Source organism: Varroa jacobsoni, unplaced genomic scaffold, assembly GCF_002532875.2.
Source record: "Varroa jacobsoni isolate VJ856 unplaced genomic scaffold, vjacob_1.0 scaffold_1142, whole genome shotgun sequence".
In the NCBI taxonomy this organism is placed as follows: domain Eukaryota; kingdom Metazoa; phylum Arthropoda; class Arachnida; order Mesostigmata; family Varroidae; genus Varroa; species Varroa jacobsoni.
In genome coordinates this window covers 189,251-209,166 of record NW_019214044.1, presented here as the reverse complement: position 1 = coordinate 209,166, position 19,916 = coordinate 189,251, and the positions used below count along the sequence as shown (strand labels likewise).

General features: G+C 41.5%; 1 protein-coding gene and 1 long non-coding RNA gene across 2 annotated transcripts; one reads left to right on the top strand and one right to left on the bottom strand.

Moving 5' to 3' along the window:
* The first annotated feature begins 428 nt into the window (after positions 1-428).
* Glyp (glycogen phosphorylase) lies at positions 429-10,565 on the top strand. Its single transcript, XM_022844974.2, has 8 exons — positions 429-646; positions 5,213-5,311; positions 5,499-5,613; positions 5,938-6,044; positions 6,336-6,433; positions 6,804-8,247; positions 8,513-8,898; positions 9,177-10,565. Exons 1-8 carry the CDS (start codon positions 584-586, stop codon positions 9,406-9,408), a joined length of 2,544 nt encoding a protein of 847 aa, XP_022700709.1. The 5' UTR covers positions 429-583; the 3' UTR covers positions 9,409-10,565.
* Positions 10,566-10,770: 205 nt separating this feature from the next.
* On the bottom strand, positions 10,771-16,189 carry LOC111267034 (uncharacterized). Its single transcript, XR_002684379.2, has 2 exons — positions 15,820-16,189; positions 10,771-11,779 (listed from the first exon to the last, which is right to left on the bottom strand). It is a non-coding gene; the product is annotated as an uncharacterized LOC111267034 (long non-coding RNA).
* Positions 16,190-19,916: the final 3,727 nt, after the last annotated feature.

The following is a 19,916-nucleotide window of genomic DNA, read 5'->3' as shown; positions in this document are numbered from 1 at the left end:
ACTCAACTGCCGGTGTGCAGTATTCCGAGCAACATAACAACGCAGCAGTCGCACGGCTGGCTCTCTGCGGTAGTTATCTCACTGCGCTGTTGAGTTACGCGATCGTCTTACTCCTACCGAGTCATCAGCAGGCGACGATTGCGGATGCACTTGCCAACTCGGTTAGCTCTGAGGCTTTGCAACTCATCATAGACCAGTCTGGCTAAAACTCAATAGCTGGACCGGCAACGTGCAACTCGTAGTGTGTGATATCGTTATATAGCTGGACAATTGTGCATTGCTTCCCTTTCTGTCTTTTATCTTTCTCTTTTCCTCCTACCTGAGTGTTTTGTCCGCTCGGCCAAACGAATGACACAACAACCTTAAGGCCGACAAGGTAACTAAAAAACAAGGGTTTGACCCATCAAGAGACACTAGACAACTGGCGCCGTCCTTGCAGCATCAAGCGATTCAGTGTCGTCGATAGCGCAGTAACAACACTCTACAGCACCTCTCTCTAATAGTTAGACGGTACCTAGTGCGTTCTAATCACGAAGAACTTGATTACTACACGACAACGGACTCAGATATTGAAGAAGACGACATGGCGACTCCTCTAACCGATGCTGAAAAGCGCCGACAGATCTCCGTTCGAGGGATCGCCCAGGTACGTGCAGAATATTTGACGCGAAAACAAATGAAAGATAGATGATGGGTGCGCGAAATAATCGGTAATTCGCGATCGTGTATATGCCGCGACCACGCGAACATCATCTGTGGCTATAGACGTGTCGCATTACCAGTCAGTGCTGAGAGTTGTGTTAGTAAAAATCGAACGTAGAAACAACGATAGCTAAGAAATATATTGCACCAACAAAAATATCCGCTTTCGGACAATTTTCGTACTCTTTAGTGTGCTTATCTATTGCGCTACCAGTATATGTAGACTGGATGTAAAGGCCACTGTGTAACAGGGTCAGGCGTAGTCGGGACCAGCCGGCCATCAGGTCAAGATTGCGCTATGACTGCAACGTGCTGGTCTATAGTAGTCACTACAGATTCGCAATATGCGATGCGAGCACGCAAGCCTACGTGCGTCTTAATCTGGTTATTGCTTTTTTTTTTTTATGATAAACCATCCGTGAAAAAGATTTGTGTTACTTTTTTTGTGTGTAACATTTGCCAATGTGATGTCATGGCGTTTTCAGCCGGGCAAATCGAGTCCATTGTAGCATCTTTCCGGGACATGAACACGGATTACGTTATACATACGTGTTCAAACGAGTACACGCTACGAACACTTCGTGCCTTGATTTTGAAGTTCGACCATGCGTGGTTTCTGAACTTAATTTTACGTGTGTACATTTGATGTTTCTGTTCTACCGTGATGCCACCTTAATCTGCTAAGCTTTCTCGAGGGTCGATGTATAATTAAACGGAATCCTTTTGTAGACAACCACGATGACCCTCATTTTTGTCTATTACTGCCTATTATAACCGATTGGGCAAATTGACTCGGAAGAGACCTTTTTACTTAGCGGACGCAGCACTGTACATATTCAATGGTTTTTCCGTTTTTTTTTGTTTGTTGCCGTACGCCGTACTTGACAACCGTCATCGATGCTACGATATGCGAGATGTAGTTAGTTTTTATAAGCTCTTGTCTAACGAAATATGGATTAATCTATTTTAAGTGTATTTGCGCTTAACTAGAGGAAAGCCAATCTAATAATATCATACTACTGTAAGTCCTAGCCAGTTTAATATAAAACTCTGACCTAAGCACGATATATCCTGAACCTGGTAAATATCTAAATGCAGCTTTTGTATGGTGCGTTGACATATTATCCATGACGGAAGTTCCGTCTACGCTTTTGTACTATCACCAAACTTGACAAAGGTGTAATGTTTTCGTCCGACACAATTAAAGGATGTTAAGGTAAAATAACATTTTGAAGCATAGTATCGGATTCCTAATCCCAATGCGTACAAAAAAATAAGATGATTTTTTTTTTTGTTCCTACTATCTTAACGGTGGACGTTTCGCTATTTATTAACTCGCGCAACTCATCTTTTCCATACAGATTCTATGGAAGCTCGAAATGGGGCGCTGCTTTTCCAACTTCCCGAGTATTTATCATATATTTCTATTCGTCTCCACGCATTGAACTGTTGACATTTTTCGAAATTATTAGAACATTATAAGGGGTTATTTAATGTTGAACGGCAGGAAATTGTGTGAGATGCATTCGTAAATGTCCTGGTCAGCCTTTGTCCTGATTAAAATTCAGTAATCATCAATGCAACCGCAAATTAATCAACGCGAACGCTCGCTTCCGGATGGTCGACCATGTAAAAGCTGGCTGGTCTCCAGCTCTAAATGTACAGCTAACCTTGACATATATTTCAGAGACACCTTCTTTTTTGCTTGCTCTTTTTTTCTTGTTTTTTTATCTACGAAGCTTATGTTGCTTATGCTGTTTTTCGCGATTCTTTCGCATTTGCCATCACCTAATGCTATAGGCTTGTAAGCATAAGCTACCTACATTTTTTGCGGCTTAGATAAAATCAAACTTATTTAATACCTTAATAATAATATCTTATGAAGGATATTTTAGCAACTACGCCAGCTTCGAATACATAAACACCCATAGAGGTATGCTAAATAAACGAGTTCAATTCCATCAAGCGTATACTACGCATGTTTTCCATAGAGGTATCGTTGACACGTAAAAAAAACGTCACGGGTCGTCTTAACGTACATAGCAACGTCTATGTACAAAATTATTTATTTGTCACTGATGACCGCGCGCGATGTGGCTGTTGGATAACGACGATCAAATCCACAAACGACAAACTCGAAATGACAGCTTATTTCGTCCGTTTTGTTATTATCTGTCATATCGGTTATAATTAAAGGACGGGAGGGTGTAGTAATAAACCTATTACATACAATATACGCATGTGGCTAGGGCTTACCTATTCAAAAGATGTCGCACACTTTCAATGTGGACAGGGCGGATACGTTATATATATATATATATGTAAGCTAAAGAACGCCTTTCAAGCTCGTAAATGCAAGAAGAAGGACTACCTTGCCCCAAAGTTGGAGCTCGGCCATAAGAACCTATAGATAGACAATAGGCAAAATTTAGTTCACTCTGTGTGTGGCGATAGTTTATCATCTTTGTTGAGCCGCATTGTAACAATCACTTAACTTTACGCCCAGCCACGTATTCAATCCAATAAAATGATCTGCATTGATGCTGCCCACTAAAAAGGGATTATGTAAGATTTTCTCTGATAAGCATTCCATTAGTTGTTGATTTGCCTCTGGCCCAAATAGGAGCCTTCCTTTAACAGCTGTTCACCTGTTATAGCCACGATAGGTATGGTATAGGGAAGTCTATACTCAAAAGAAGGGGAGCTTATATGCCGTCACGTATTTTACTCGTCTACTAAACAATGAATAAGAACGCTATTGCTGTTGATGCAACCACTGCCGCCATATAAAAATTGTATAAAAAAATAGTCAGCTAAGCTAACCGTTCGATTGAGTATTGTCAAGAACTATGGGAAACGCTTAGTTACAGTTCCGCGTTCAGCTTTGTCTCTATTATTAAGCTTGATACATTGTAAGCGTGCATCCAGACCATAGCAGTGAAGAAGATTTTTTTGCTACTTTTTTTTTTCGTCTGCTGTTCGTGGAATCGTCAAACGATGCGCAGACGACGACAACAAGGGCGCTAGTTTGGTCATCTCATATAGTCTGCAATCAGATACAACAGCAAGTAGATTTTTTTTTCGAATGTTTACAAAAAACGGATACAATCAGCGGAAAATACTATATGATACAATCTTTCCTAGTCTAACATTAAACAAATGATATTCTTTAAATTGATGGAAATGTTGACAACATTGAATCTTTCTTAAACGATTAACGAGATTAAAAAACGATTTTTTAGCAACAGTCTCAGCAAGACTTGCGATCTTTACGCGTACGAATAGTGTTATAGCGTGAATCGTGAGTAATTTCGCAAAGTAAGCTATTTCGTCTAAGATGCCCTAGTCTATAGTGGGTACGCCCACTCTTACCTTACCATTTTAAGCAGCTCTTATTGAATTATCGTTTCATTTGCTTGAGTTGACTTGCTTATAAGGACACCAAAATGTAATACACTACAAGGTGTAGCATCTCTACAATTGGCACGCAAGCCGTTCAGTTCCCGCCGTAATCAAACCCATTCTTAGATCGGTGTGGCTATTAGATGCGCGAAGACATCTGAAATACGCAAGATCGTCATCAACAGCAGAGAACTGCCCGATCCAAACTCATTTCCCCTTAGGGATAGCGTGACCAGTCGGAAGAATGAATCGTGACCTTTAGTTAGTCTATTGTCTAACGGTAATATGTGCGTGCGACATCGCGTGTGTAACTGTTAGCTGACACACGTAACGCGCCTGAAGTAGAGACTAGCTCCCGATTGGTGAGCTATTTTCCCATATCATCAAAGGAAGTTATTAATGAAATTTCGAGAGCGAACAGAAACAACCCAAGGATGACAAGTACGATAGGACGAAGAAAATAGTTTTGCAAAGATAAATGTTATGATAACTCAATACGGCAGCGTCCTTGCGCGTGAGTGCAAGCTTGAGGGGGTGCTTGAAGTCACATCAAATCAGGTCGACCCTAACAAGTTATACAAATGTCGCGTTTAGATTGAACACAAATAGATATATTTCGATGGCTTCGGCCAGTAATCGTTGTATATGACACGTTTGACAAAATCAAAGGCTGCTAAAAAACATGGGGCAGTCAACAATTGGCCTTGCCAAGGTAGTGATGATAAGAAATCCTACTCTTTTTGAAAAGACAAATCGTGCGTGATAAAGTTGCACAGATGTCTCCGCATTGACATCGTAGGTTCTCTAGTTAATGAACTTGATTTTTGATCACCACTTAAAAGCCGCTAGTTCAGAGAAGAGTGAGCAATTTAGGCGATGGTGTTCCCGGTCTGTCATTGCAGATCTATCTAGAATGCTGGCATTACAGATAAGAATTGATGATATTGACGTTGGTCAAATGCAACCGGACGATAGTTGTAGGAGTCAACAAATCGTTTGCAAAAATCACTGGATCTCAAACTGGGTATCGAACTCGGGACCCTTAAGGTTCGTGCATGTACACCCATATCAAGCTAGTATTTCCATTCCTTATACGTATCTGTTCCAGGTGGAAAATGTGGTTAATATGAAAAATGCATTTAACCGCCATCTGCACTACACGCTGGTTAAGGACAGGAACGTCGCAACTCCCCGCGATTACTATCAGGTTCGACTAGCTTTTTATATCGCTAATGCTAACTTCCTAGATTTGTTTACTGTACAAAAAATTCGTAATTTAACGGGCCGATTGCTCAAAACAACCACCCAGAAGTTTTCATCTAGCCTGCTGTTATCTATAGATTATAATTGTCTGTAGTAATCACACTAAATGGGACTGTTACGTATTTGATCAGTCTTTGGCCCATACTGTTCGCGATCACCTCGTAAGCCGTTGGATTCGAACCCAGCAATACTATTATGAGAAGGACCCAAAGAGAGTTTATTACCTTTCCCTCGAGTACTACATGGGTGAGTAGAGAAATAGTTAATTTATTTATCAATCTAAAATTTTCTTTGCGCCATGTTTTCATAGGTGACCCTAAAAAGAAATTCATCCAGAATAGAGTTATGTTGCACCTGTTGCAGTTAACTGAACAATTAGAGAGAACATCTGCGTCAGATATAGTTATTAATGAAAATCACAGAAACGATATACCCAGATCTACTCGAAATTATCTTCACAAGATTTTTTTATGCATGTCGTCGGATCAATGTTAAGGTGCTGAGCGACTGATATTGAGAGAGCGATATTATGTTGATTCTAATTCGATTTCGTGCATCTTTTGGTGTCAGGTCGCACCCTCTCCAACACGATGATAAATTTGGGCATCCAGAACACATGCGACGAAGCTCTCTACCAACTCGGCCTTGACATCGAGGAGCTCCAGGAGCTCGAAGAAGTAAGCTAAGACTGATAGAAAATAAACATACCTCTAGGTGCGAAAAAAACAAATAGCGTGTATTTATAGATGACACGTCAGGTTGGCTAAGTTCAACACCGAGTTAAGATACAGTTCCTTCTGCGCTGGGGGGGGGGGGGGGAGTCGTGGAATGCTACCGAACGTGAAGCTTAAGGCATATATGTGTCAATCATCAATAATCTACTCAATCGAAGTTAGAATGACTTCAGATTATATTTCGGCGAAGACAAGTAAGGACAGTATTTGCGTAAATTGTCGTTGACATTTCAGGACGCTGGCCTCGGCAACGGCGGTCTTGGCCGTCTTGCGGCCTGTTTTCTTGATTCGATGGCCACGCTAGGTCTGGCTGCGTATGGATACGGTATCAGGTATTGAGAAGCTTTAATGGCATTCTAATCTTAGCATGAAATGAGATTTCCCGTTGAATTAAGCTTGCAGTTATTTAGCCAAATCTATCAGTGTGAGACTGTTATACTTGTAGAAGGGCTAATGATTCGAATACGCTTGTGGTTCGTACAACTATTATATATATATATATATATATATATATATATATATATATATATTACGTACTTCATATACCGAATGTTTGTCGAACGCGTTTTCTTCGTCGAGTTTTAATGGTATGGAATCAAGGTCTTCATATTCAGTGTGAGCCATTACTATTCATTCGAAGCGGCTAATTTGTTATTATTACATTAAATCTTTTTTAATCTTGTATCACTACTATATGTTTAGGTACGAGTACGGAATCTTCACACAAGCAATCCGAGACAAACAACAAGTTGAGGAGCCCGACGATTGGCTCAAGTTCGGTAATCCGTGGGAAATTCCACGACCCGAGTGCGAACTTCCTATTCATTTTTACGGGCGCGTGATCGATGACAACGGCAAACGTAAGTGGGTAGACACCCAGGTGATTCTTGCTATGGCCTACGACAATCCCATCCCTGGATTCAAGAACAATGTCGTAAACACAATGCGACTGTGGTCGGCTCGTTCGCCTGTGAATTTCAAACTTCACTGTTTCAACACCGGCGACTATATACAGGCAGTGCTAGACCGCAACCTGGCCGAGAACATTTCCCGGGTCCTCTACCCCAACGACAATTTCTTTGAAGGTAAGGAGCTGCGACTGAAGCAGGAGTATTTCATGGTGGCGGCTACATTGCAGGACATCGTGCGTCGATACAAGGCATCGCAGTTCGGTAGTACCCATGCGGCACGGACTCACTTCCACGAGTTGGCCGATAAGGTGGCGATTCAGTTGAATGATACTCATCCCGCCCTCGCCATTCCCGAACTTATGCGCATCCTCATCGATCACGAGAACCTCAGCTTTGATGAGGCGTTCCGACTGTGCATTAAGACATGCGCTTACACAAATCACACAGTGCTGCCAGAAGCCCTCGAACGCTGGCCCGTCAGTATGCTCGAGTCAATTCTGCCACGTCACCTTGAGATCGTCTATCAGATCAATCAGCAGTTTATGGAACTCGTGTCTAAGAAATATGTTGGCGACTTCGGCAAGATGCGTCGCATGTCCATCGTTGAGGAGGACGGTGGAAAACGCATCAATATGGCTCATCTTGCCATCGTAGGCTCTCATGCCGTCAACGGAGTAGCTCGTATCCATTCCGAGATTCTCAAAGACGACGTCTTCCGTGAGTTCTACGAGCTTTTTCCTGAACGTTTCCAAAACAAGACGAACGGAATCACACCCCGACGGTGGCTAGTCCTTTGCAATCCAGCTCTCGCCGAAGTGATTGCAGATAAAATTGGTGAAGACTGGATCGTGCACCTTGAGAAGCTGGCCGAGCTAAAGAAGTTCGACAACGACAAGGTGTTCCTCCAAGAACTTTACAAGGTCAAGCAGGAGAATAAAATGAAACTGGCTGACTACATCAAAGTGGCTACCGGCGTCCAGGTGAATATCAACTCAATTTTCGATATACAAGTAAAGCGTATCCATGAGTACAAGCGTCAACTTCTCAACGCCCTGCACGTAATCACCATGTACAACCGTATCAAGGCCAATCCGACGGGCAATTTCGTCCCTCGAACCGTTATGATCGGGGGCAAAGCGGCTCCTGGTTACCATATGGCGAAACAAATCATCAAGCTGATCTGCCACGTAGCTAATGTAATTAACAACGATCTCGTTGTCGGCGATAAACTAAAGGTTCGCAAGTCAGAAATTTACAAAAGCTCTTTATGTGTGCTTACATTTTATAGCTCGCCATTTTCCGATATGTATATTAAGTAACTGTTACGAAGCTTCTTGATGCATCTTTGTTTATTAAATTTGTATTTTGTTGCAACGAACTTCGTTACTAATTTACTATAGGCCTCCGAAACGACCTCCTAAAAAAAGGGCGAATAGGCCCTAATGGTTCGACTTGGTTAAAGCCAGCGTGAACATTCATAACATCATTTTTACTACACAGGTAATCTTCCTTGAAAATTATCGGGTCACGCTGGCTGAGCGCATTATGCCTGCTGCTGACCTGTCAGAGCAAATCTCCACGGCTGGCACAGAGGCTTCCGGAACCGGCAACATGAAGTTCCAGTTGAACGGTGCGCTGACGATCGGAACCCTGGATGGCGCCAATGTGGAGATGCGGGAAGAAATGGGCGAAGATAACTTTTTCCTTTTCGGTATGACCGTTGAAGAAGTCGAGGCTCTGAAGAAAAAGGGTTACAACGCTTGGGACTATTACAATAGAATTCCTGAGCTCAAACAGTGCATTGATCAGATACAGGGAGGGCTGTTTTCGCCGTCGGATCCAAATATGTTTGCTGACATCTGCAATGTCCTTCTCAACCACGATAGGTTAGAATACATTTATAGTGATAATTTGTGACGTTTTGATCTTTATTATGTCAATATGTGACGTATTCAGCGTGTCATTAAAAAAACCTGAACCCTGGCTTTTAACATTAATACAATGTTAAAAGCCAGTATATTTTCAATAAACAATATACGCAGACATGTATGTCTATTTAGAAATGGCTTTGTGTCAGAATTGTAATTGCATTGAACAGACACTCTACATGTACGTAACCCCCTGTATGCACTCTGATTAAAGCGCTTCTCACTCTTTGTTACAGGTTCTTCCTCTTCGCGGATTATGAGTCGTACGTTGCCTGCCAAGACCGCGTGTCCGCCACCTACCGTGACCAGGAGAAATGGCTCAAGATGTCCCTGCACAACATCGCCTCGTCAGGCAAATTTTCATCTGACCGCACGATCGTCGAGTATGCCCGTGAAATCTGGGGTTGTGAACCGTCCTGGGAAAAAATGCCCGCCCCCCACGAACCGAAGTCTGAACAGGAGAAGTAGATGCTACGCATAGAGGACTATCTGTAACAAAATTCCTACTCCCGATTGTTGAAATCAAGTCGCAGGAACGATGGCTGCACGCCATAGGGAACCGAATGTCTAGTCCAGGCCTATTGATTACTCAAGTTACTATTACTCATTAAAAATTGGCGACAACTGATTTCAATTGTATCACGTTGGGATGTATTTATTTGCCACAGACATACTAACTCAACGATAGGAGGGGATAGGGTGTTTGGCTTAATTCTAGCGTTGTCGCCTTTTCAAATGTCTATCGAATGATAAAAGAAGACACGCTTTCACACCATAGGCCTACATATAGTAATAAAAAAAAATTACATGAAACAAACACGAATATGTATATGCACCTGCATATATAACTTATATCATATACCAAGCAATTTTGCTAGTTGCGGCCGCCATCGCACGGCTACGTTTCGCCTTAACCTACCGGTCAGATACGAAAGTAACGATGAATCGTTAAGTGTACAATGAACTTGAGCAGGCAACTGCTTCCACCGTAGCAGTAAAACGCGATGTGAAGTTACTCAGGTGAGAGGTGACAGGTCTGCGACGAGTGTAAATGTGACGAATTATAAGCTCATAAAATAGAAGACAACACAGACGAAAGAAGATCGGTGCGACATTAGGAATTTTTCGATTAGTAAGATACGACTGGTGATACTGGCCATAGTATCATTACTACATGGATTTTTTTTAGTGTATTTTGCTGAAGCTCTGGTACTCCACGAAGCACTTAATGAACTTGACAACACTGTTCAACGTAAAAACCGAGGGTAATACATCCTTTGACGATTCGTATAACGCTAATGATCATAACGCTTTCAGTCGTTAGGAGTAGGGTATGAGAGGTAGAAATAGAAAAAATTAAATATGACACAAGTATTAAAACTTAGGCTTAGCATACATATTTCTCAGGTTATCTAATTTTAGAATACAATCGTTAGGCCAAACTATTATTCTCTCAAAGAGGACAGACTGAGAGGTTACATAGCAGTTTTGAACGTGACAACATCGACACGGATCTTCGCGAACAAAATGCCGGAAATGAAAGCGGCAGGAAGCGTAATGTTCTACTCAATAATTTGATGTGTCATATGATCTTTATTTCATAAAAATAAAAATTAAATAATCAAGTGATATCCTTTTTCAACGTAGACACGCTAAGGTAGATCTGCCAGCGTTAACGTGTCGTCTTCGTTGACAAGTTTCTCTCCTGCTGCTCATCACCACCCCAAATTTTTCATCGTTTTGGTCGGCGTTGTTGGTTGCCGTATTGGACTTAGTAAAGCAAATTAGACAAAAAAAAAAAAAAAAACGAGCAAAATTATTGCGTAGACCTTTATTTTTGAAGCGATTAACGACGAATTGTTCTAACCAATGTTTCACAAATGACAATTTTTATTTACTGAGAGATGTTTGTTTCGAGAAAAAAAAAGTACCGACTCTTTGCCTCCGGCTTTTTCATGGCTACGTATAGCTAAATCTGACCTCCCTCACCAACGTTAAGGTACCAATTTTTTTCAATCTAAGCAACAGTTTCTGCAGTTTCTCGTACCGATCAGAGAAACCGTCTTTATCAGACAAAATAGGAAAAAAAAACCACGATAACGGTAAGGGAACAAACCAACATGAAAAGGAAATTAACTTTTGAATCCTGTTAGTGGCCGCGCGCTGCCTCTGTTTACTTATTCCTCAAATACTAAATCCGCATTGACGTTCTATATTAATATTAGTGTAATAGTACGTTTTTGTTCAGTCTGCTCGAAACGTTCTACTAACTATGATATAATAATTACAGATAGTTTGTTCGTGGTACACCTCGTATGGACGCAATTTCAAATCTATCATGAGGAATCATTGAATTTTCTAGATTGTATCATTGCCACCATGACTTTAATAAAACAACTATTTAAGATTTTTTTTTTTAAAAACGAACGCCAACGAACGCTGAATGTCTTTCCATAGATTATGTATTTTATAACAAATCCTGACAACCGATATAGATAGAACATACGACAAATCGTACTTATTTACAAATTCTTTCGACGTTATTAATTACAATATAAATTTTACTAATTTACGCACTCAACACAAACGTAATTTAGCTGCATGATTGTGACACGACCGCTTCACGTGTTATGCATGATTTGTCTGACGAATGAAACCACAGGTGCCGTTCGATCACCGTTCTAAGATATCTAGATTTCGAAATTTCAACGGGCAGGCGTCCATCATTACGGACGAGTTATAATGCTGTTTCGTTCCCGATGCTTGCTTGCCAAACACAAGGAACGAAGGCGAGGAAAAGCTCGAAAGTTGATGACGTTTAGTTGTGCCCCATTCAAACCTGTAAATTATACCAGCCTCTGGATAATTAGCCCGACAGAGAATAATTACTATGTGTTCTAGAAGAGAGTTACATTGAGAAGAAGGTTGAATTCGACTGTGCCGGATTACGCCAATTAAATTTAAAGAGCACACGTGCATCGAATTCAATAGTACAGATAGGGGCACACTAGAACGGTATGTAGAGGCTTCGCTCCGCGTCTGTTTTCAAACTTCGTTAATAAGGAAGAAGTTCTCGGCATCCGTTTGCGACCAGCCAATTAAGGCTCTCGAACGGTGCCTTTTAGCTCGAAAAAGCGTCCTTTTCCAACATGGATAATCATCACTGCGGTCTTCATAGCGGGTCCGGCACAGTCTCTAGGCATTTTTTCCATTTTTAGCTAATCGTTACAATTGAAGAACGGTTTTCGTTAGTTGTTATTATTAATATAAAGCCTCCTTAATATTGGTAATTTAGTCATGCGATTGTGTTCAAGTCGGAGATTTAATGTAACCGTTTCAATCAATTCAACCGAGTTGATGCTAAGTCAAATAGGCTCAACTCAACTGCAGGCCAATGTTAATTCCGCCTTAGATTGAAAAACCAGCGAATATTTTTAAACTGCTGACAGGCTGTGTGATACGGTTGCGAGCATACGTATTTTGTGACACTGCCTTTTCCAGTGATAACTGCCGCTATTCTTTGATACGTGCTTCTGATGCAGTTCCTCATTGTCTTGGTTATGAATGCCACACACGAAACCCAACCCGTGATTTCGCAACACGTCAAACGTTCTTGATGGGATTGGGCTTCATTGAATTAGCGATCCATGGCAACTGCTGAACGTTATCGGCAGCAGGTAGTCTAGAGATACTGCGAATTCTGTAACATGGCGCCTCATCGTACATAAAGACCTAGTCGTCGTCAGAAAATCATAAGTAGCATCTTACTCTGGGTAACCTTATCATATTCCTGCTACTCTTAATATTCCCTGTGCGAAATCCCAGGGCATTTACCATAAATAATAGACCACATAATTTTTGATAGATATTTGATCTTTGGCACAATGCTGTGTTCGGATGCTTGTTCGTCGGTACTTCTGGAAGCATGCTGGACGTTTTTCCAAGAACGTAAAAAGAACGTTCTTCCGGGACACAGGCTTGTTCCCGCTTCTCAGCCTCGTTTGCCTCATGGCAACGGGCTTCGTCTCATTCGAACGTGCACCAAGGTTTCTTCCTTCGGGGCCAGCCTCTAAATCAATGGCAAAGCATAATTTCCACCACAGCTAGCCCATGGTCTTTTAATGTGCTTCGGAGATTTTTATTCAAGACGAACTCGTTCGTAAATAGCTACACGATCCTCTCGCATCGTTTACGTGATAACAGCGTGAAATTTTCTCTCGTATGCATTCTGTGGAACACGAAACGTTTTAGTGCTGTGTATTTGTTTTTGCTAGTCACATGTTATATGGTCTCAGTGACATCCGTTCCTCTTCTCAGTTTGACGCGTCACGTACGGAAGTACGCAAAACATATGGCAACACCCTAATCAGTTAAGCTGACATAAGTACCACCAGCCAATTATCCAATGCCGGCAATAGGCGTGCTAGGTGGTGCGAAAGGACACGCCGGCTTACATCCCACACTATCCGGCTATGTCGGGGTGTTACACCACCGCTGTCCTGAATACCATATGCCGTTTTCACAAGCATATCGTTTGTAGGCAGTGTGAAACATTTTTTTCAATGTCCTTATCGAATACTACCAGTGTAATTTAGTTTTCATTAGACAAAGCCCGTTTAAGATATTTGGCCCTGCGCTGTGCAACTGGCATAGTCTAATACCATTCCACTTTGTTCATCTAAGTCTACTTGATCGAGCTCCGATAGTACTAGAGGCCTATTTTATGGCCATATCTGATTTCGTTTCATTTGATGGTTGGGATTATAACATTTAAATCGCTTTTCAATTGATTTTTTTTTGGTCAGGACAACGCAATAAAACGAGACATCCGTTGTAGGTTCGGTACACAGGATTTATTCACCCACAATATCGTCCGGAAACTCTCACAGCCTGTTCGTTGTACGGTAAGTTCGAATCCGAGGTCGAAACCCTACATACCATGATAAGCACTGTATCATAATATGAAAAGTACATATACCCGATTTGCGCCCGAGAGGTGACAACTGTTGAATATGGGAAACTAGCATCGTACGACAAAAGCTAGTCCGTGACTTCAGAATGAGTGCGAGTCAGCGATGTTTCAAAATCTATTCAGATGTCGGTGGCATGCAAGTAAAATCCAACCCTTCTTGCTCGTACACTAGGAAACACGTGATGCACATCAAAACCTTGCGTGCGTTATATTTGGTCACTTCATTTAAAGGGTCAATGGTATCAACTGAAGCGTGTTACAGTTAGTTCCCGGACGATGGTGAAAGGTCTTATTTGAGGGTAACAATGGCTCAAACCATCAGCACTTGCCAATTCGGCGCTGTCGCCAAGGCGGCTTCCGTTAATATTCAACCTTATTTCTTCGATAGAGGTCAGAAGAAACTGTCAGTGTGGACGAACAGTAGTGCAAATTTAATGATTGATTGTTGACTATTTAGATCGTGATTAAGTAACAAACCTTAATTCTAACTGTGCTCGTATGCCCTCAACTTAGGCTACATGCCTGTTGGTATCTCTACAGATTTCGAAGTAGAAAGATCCGTGGTTTTACTTTTTTCTTCTTGATGGTATCTCGATCTTAATAAGATAGTATCAGTGCTTACACACACATTTTTTAAATACAAGCTCCGTAAGAGTATGCGACGTGCACGATAAAAACAAGCATCTTCATCGTAAACTATTGCTCACGGACGAACTAAAGACAGTGCCATAGGTAAACAACTATTTTCAAAACATACAAACAACAACAATTTTGCAACAATTAAAAAAATACTGATATTCCATAGTTTCGAACGTGTGCTTCGAAGTTTCTTGGAGCAATTAACTCCTATACTATTACATTTCACTGGAAAAGTAATACCGAGTCGATGAATATGGATTGACAAGAGCTAACACCCCAACCATGAAAACCTCTGGACTTCACAGCTCTTTAATTGTCACTGACGGCTACATTCTCCGGAACGGGAGAGTTTTGTGCCGCTTGTAAAGTGCAACCCACATCTGACATTTTAAAAAAGAGTGTGCTTGCAAATACGTTTTATATTCAATATTATGAATCGTTCGTCGACCAACTCTAGCACATAGAATTCGATCTACTAAGCTAAGAAAAATAAAAAAAAATCAAAAAGACGACATGGATATGAAATTTCTCAAATATCAACTGTAAAAAGAATCAGTTGTAAATACTCGCAAAAATCGATGGACCTAATTAACTTCCAAGCGTCACTAACGACGACCGCCTACCCTTAATCCGTAAGCAGCGGTATATCCGCCTTAAATGTTCACCCGGTCTACTTCAACGAATGGGTGCTGTTCCCGACCTTATTGTTTGAAATCGAAATCCCACACTAGACATGTTCATGAATGTGTAGATACATAGTGTACTTTAATGGTAAAGGATTAATCAACAGGTGAACGCAGGACACTTGAATAGACGCTTGATTGAAGATAAACACTGACTGGTTGATGGCTACAATCAAAATTCATGTACAGAAAATTAAATTTGTTCAGATATATCTAATCTGATAAACCCGATCTGTTTCTAATTGCTTATCCTTTCATGCCCTAACTACTCTACTGACAAACTCTTGCTTGCACAAATCATGTAAGGATCATGAGCTATTAACGACAGGTAACTGTTACGATCTTCGGGCAAGTCAAAACCACCAACAATAGCACGCCGCTACCAGCTCAGAAAAAAAAAAAAAAAAACTTGATAAAAAGAATAAACTAGCTGAAGTATCATGATAGTTGAATCTACATGAATTCGTAATACATAGCATTTAAAGTCTGAAACAGTTTTCCTTAGCTGGGTATCAACTGGCCTTTCCATGACAAGCCTCGCTAATGCCAGCCTTGTTGTTATGACTACAAGTAACTATTTCAAACCTGAATCCGCGTCTCCTCATGGAACTAAATTTCGCCACGAGACAACCTGCGCCTTGCTTTTCGGAACTACCATATCTGAATCGAGGACGAGCAAAACTGGTAGCCAGGAACATCGCCGGTGCGCAACGCAGCCAATCCTCAGCTTCGCATCCGCGTGTGATGCATCGCTCGCGGCTCGTATTAGGATAAATTATTAATTTCTACTACGGATCTGCCAATACTTTACCCAAAGGAAAATTCCCGCTAGATGCCCGGGATCGGATTCGCAGACGACAAATGGAACATTCTCTGAGTACCATTTTTAGAATTTGTTGAATTTACAACTAGTTAATTATTAGAATGTTTTTGCTCATTGAATTTTGAACCGCTGTGTAACGAGGTATGCTGCATTTAGCAGTTTCGTTAAATCAAAAAGGAAATTAAAAAAAAAATATGATTATAACTATTTTAAATCCAATTGCTAAAGTCCAACCTTTAGAGGGCAGCACAATCGCAACGTTAGTGCCCTCTAGGCAGCTTGTAATCAAGCCTCTCGGTAATCTGAATTTTTGAGAAATAATTTATTTCGATAGTCACACCTATTCCGTCATTGGTGTGAGCTCAACCCGAACTTGAACTCACGGAGATACCGGGGTAGGGGTCCACAAGAAATCTGTCCCCTTGGGTATGAGAACTAAGACACAACGGCTTCAACGCGCTGGTATTGCTCTATCCTACGCAATTTGACCCTCTGTTGTGATATGTTCGTGATCTTGAGTATCTGCAAACACCAATAGCTGATCCCGAAACGGGTAACGGACCCCCGCTGGGACCACTGCTTTCGACCGTATGTACACCATCAATTTGTGAAATTTTTGTGACCTGTGTAATCCTTGTTGATTTGTAGGATGGATAGTCTTGCGGCGTTAGCCGAGGACTTCTAGATGAGTGTTATTCACAGATAACTTTAACACGACTTGTGAAGAAGGTGTCGGCGGATGAATTTGAATAGCAGGATAGAATTTGATGCCAGTCATCAGCTGAATCCTATGTGTGTAGATCAATGTAGGCTTTACCATTTTTTTGTGAACTTCTCTAGCAATGCTAATTGTGGAGTAAAGCAATGCTTTTTCAGGGCTTGCAAGTGACACAACGAACAATTAGAAATTAAATCGATTAGTTTGCTACGTACTGGCTCAGTAGTTTTTTGGGGCCAAGCGGTTCTATGAACCGGAAGGCCAAGCAAATCTTGAATACGGCCTTGACTCAAGATGAATGTAAATCAGGCCTACTTCACATCCAACTTGTTGGACTGATGAGGACCGGATTGCCGAGTCTTTCCCTTTGACAGCCCGCTCGATCTATCTGAAGTCATCCCTCAAGATCCTCGCCACGACAAGTGAAGTACAACATGCCTTTCGAGCTGGCAAGTACAAGACGATAGGTGTTGCGACACAATTAGTCCGTCAGATAGGTGTCGTTGGCCATTTTCGTTGTACTAATTAGCCTGTTGACATCACGGCGTGCTGTAAACTTGGCATGTTCGTGCGGAAGTGTGACAAAATGTAAACTCATTGATTGTTGGTTAGCAGATGTGGTGGTGCTGCCACAACATGGCGAAGTCGGGTTGCGGGCTCAGAGTATTTGTGTCGATGGGTGCGGAATACGCTTGCCACTGTAGGCCGTTAGAGATTGCAAGGGAGAGCATCGTGTATAGAAAGTAGTGTTTTTGCAGATTTCATTCACACCGATTAGCTTACAATAGACAAAGTTTGATGTCATTTCAGATACCAGCAGCGTGATAGAAAGGTGTGGATATTTGACCTGTCGAACGATCGAAATCGATCCCTGAACAGAAACACACTTAAACGTTTGAGCTCTCTGGGACGACATGTCAGAAGTGCAATAACAAGTTGCGCCGTGAAACCGCTTTCAAAGAAGCCAACACCATAATGTCTGCGTTAAAATCGGCAAAAATTGTTTTTTTTTTTTTTAGCAAAACAGAACCCGTTGCGAAAAGCAAAGATTCAGAGACTTCGTTAGTCGAGTATATTACTGCGAAGACCAGTATTATAAGACCCCTTCCAAGTAAAATCTGAACGTACTTACATCGTAGCCTAACACTGATTACCTTAGTTCTCAAGAATCGGCTAATAGAAGTCAGTACAGAACAGCTATTATTATTGGGACTGTTTCCGAGAAAAAAAAAAAGCTCAAGTCAGCAACGTACAACGACGAACAAGAACGTGCTTCTCGGCAACGCTGTCGTCACACAGCAGTTCATCACATTGGACGAACAGGGTCTCTATGATTAGGTATCAAAGAGGAACTCTACGTCTATCTAAAATGGACGCTTTCGACCGGAACGAAGGCCGAAAACCTAAACGTACGAGCGGGTTGTTTTAGAAACTAATTTCTCTATCAGGCAATGTTCAACAATCGATGTTTCATTATTTGTTGCTTTTCCTGAAGCCATTTCAGAACTATTATACGAGTTGCGCCTGTGACGCGATATATTTTCTTTATACACACGCCAGATGCGTTTTAATTCATAATAACTACCAGTGCATATTATCATCACAGGCACAGCTGAATGAATTTTATGTGACTTTTTATATTTCAATTTATCGCATAAACTATAACTATTTCAGAAGCAGCTAACTGGACATGGCACCACCTAAACGAAGGCTTGATGGAGGTCAGTTAATAACGATTAACTTCAGCAACAATTTTTATTTCGTTTTAATTGAGTAGCTCGGAAATGCTTTACACTTTAGATATAAATACTACATCGCAATTTGTATGGCTCTGCTCCCTATTATCACTTGTGCTCTACTAACAGAACCGCCTAGAAAGCGGGGTCGGCCTTCGAAGGCAGATTTGGCAGAACGTGAAAGACGTCGCGAAGCGTTGGCGCTTGGAGGATGCGCCAGATGCGGCGGATGTACACGGCAGCATGGTACGTAACCAAAGCGATTGAAGCCGTTTTGGCGACTTCGAGGGACAGATTCAGTAAGCGTTTCGCGTAGTGTCACATGAGCGAAACACCATATATGTCGACTATAGATGGACAGTTTCACGAAGAGCAGAGCGATTCAATTCCTGATCAGTATGTTGAATTACAACAAATAAATGTTCTTGTTGTTGTTTGCTCTTTCATTGTTCAGATTTTTTTTTGATTTCAGCAAAAAGCGAATCTATAAATTTCAGATCAGCTGGTTGATACTGATGATCTAATTGTGACGGTGCGTCTTACAGATTGTGAACAATGTGTTCCTTGCCAGAACAGGGCAAACCGCATTAGGGCATCATCAGATCCGAATGGAGGTTGTTCGTCATCCTTATTGTCCTCCTTGGATGGCGAAATTTGCATTATGCGTAAATGCGAATTACTTACGGAGGACTCTGACGTATTCAAGGTAAATAGAGAACAACAGTGTAAATTTACTAGTTGCAACTGTCCTCGTAAACAATCACAACCATCAGCCGTTATTTCTTCATTCACTTACGCTCTTCTTGGTGTATGACAAATAGGAAGACTGTCATTTGGCCCATATTTCAGCTCCTGCAAACAATTATCGATAGAATCGGTAAGCGTTCATTAATGAATGCATTATAGAATTTATATGCATTCAGATTCATTTCTTCGACCAGCAGCAGTAGAAAGCTTTCACTGAAACCTCAGTCAGCCGCATCGCATTGAAGAATAGAGAAGATCAGCCTATTGAATCGACGCGTAGAAGGTGCGATTATTGCACAAGTTCATATTAATTTTCCTATTCTATGGAAACGAATGACGGATTGCGCGAATCTTGTGTGCAGGCAATTGGGGACCCGCGTTTAACCTTTCTGGGTGCGGAAGATGTTCACACGTCACGGCCTAGAAAACAACAACCACATCTCCGACAAACTAAACCTAGTAAGTAAACAGTTATGGTGGCCTTTGCTTAGGCAAAAACGCCCCCTGTAACTAGCAGATGCTCAACGATGTCGATCAATTGTGCCAAAATAAACCAAAAAAAACTGTTCCTATTCCGGTGGACTATGATGAACTTTTTCACGTTCTGCTCTAGCTCTCACCGAAGACGAGAAGGAATACCTGGCCAATCTTGTCGGCA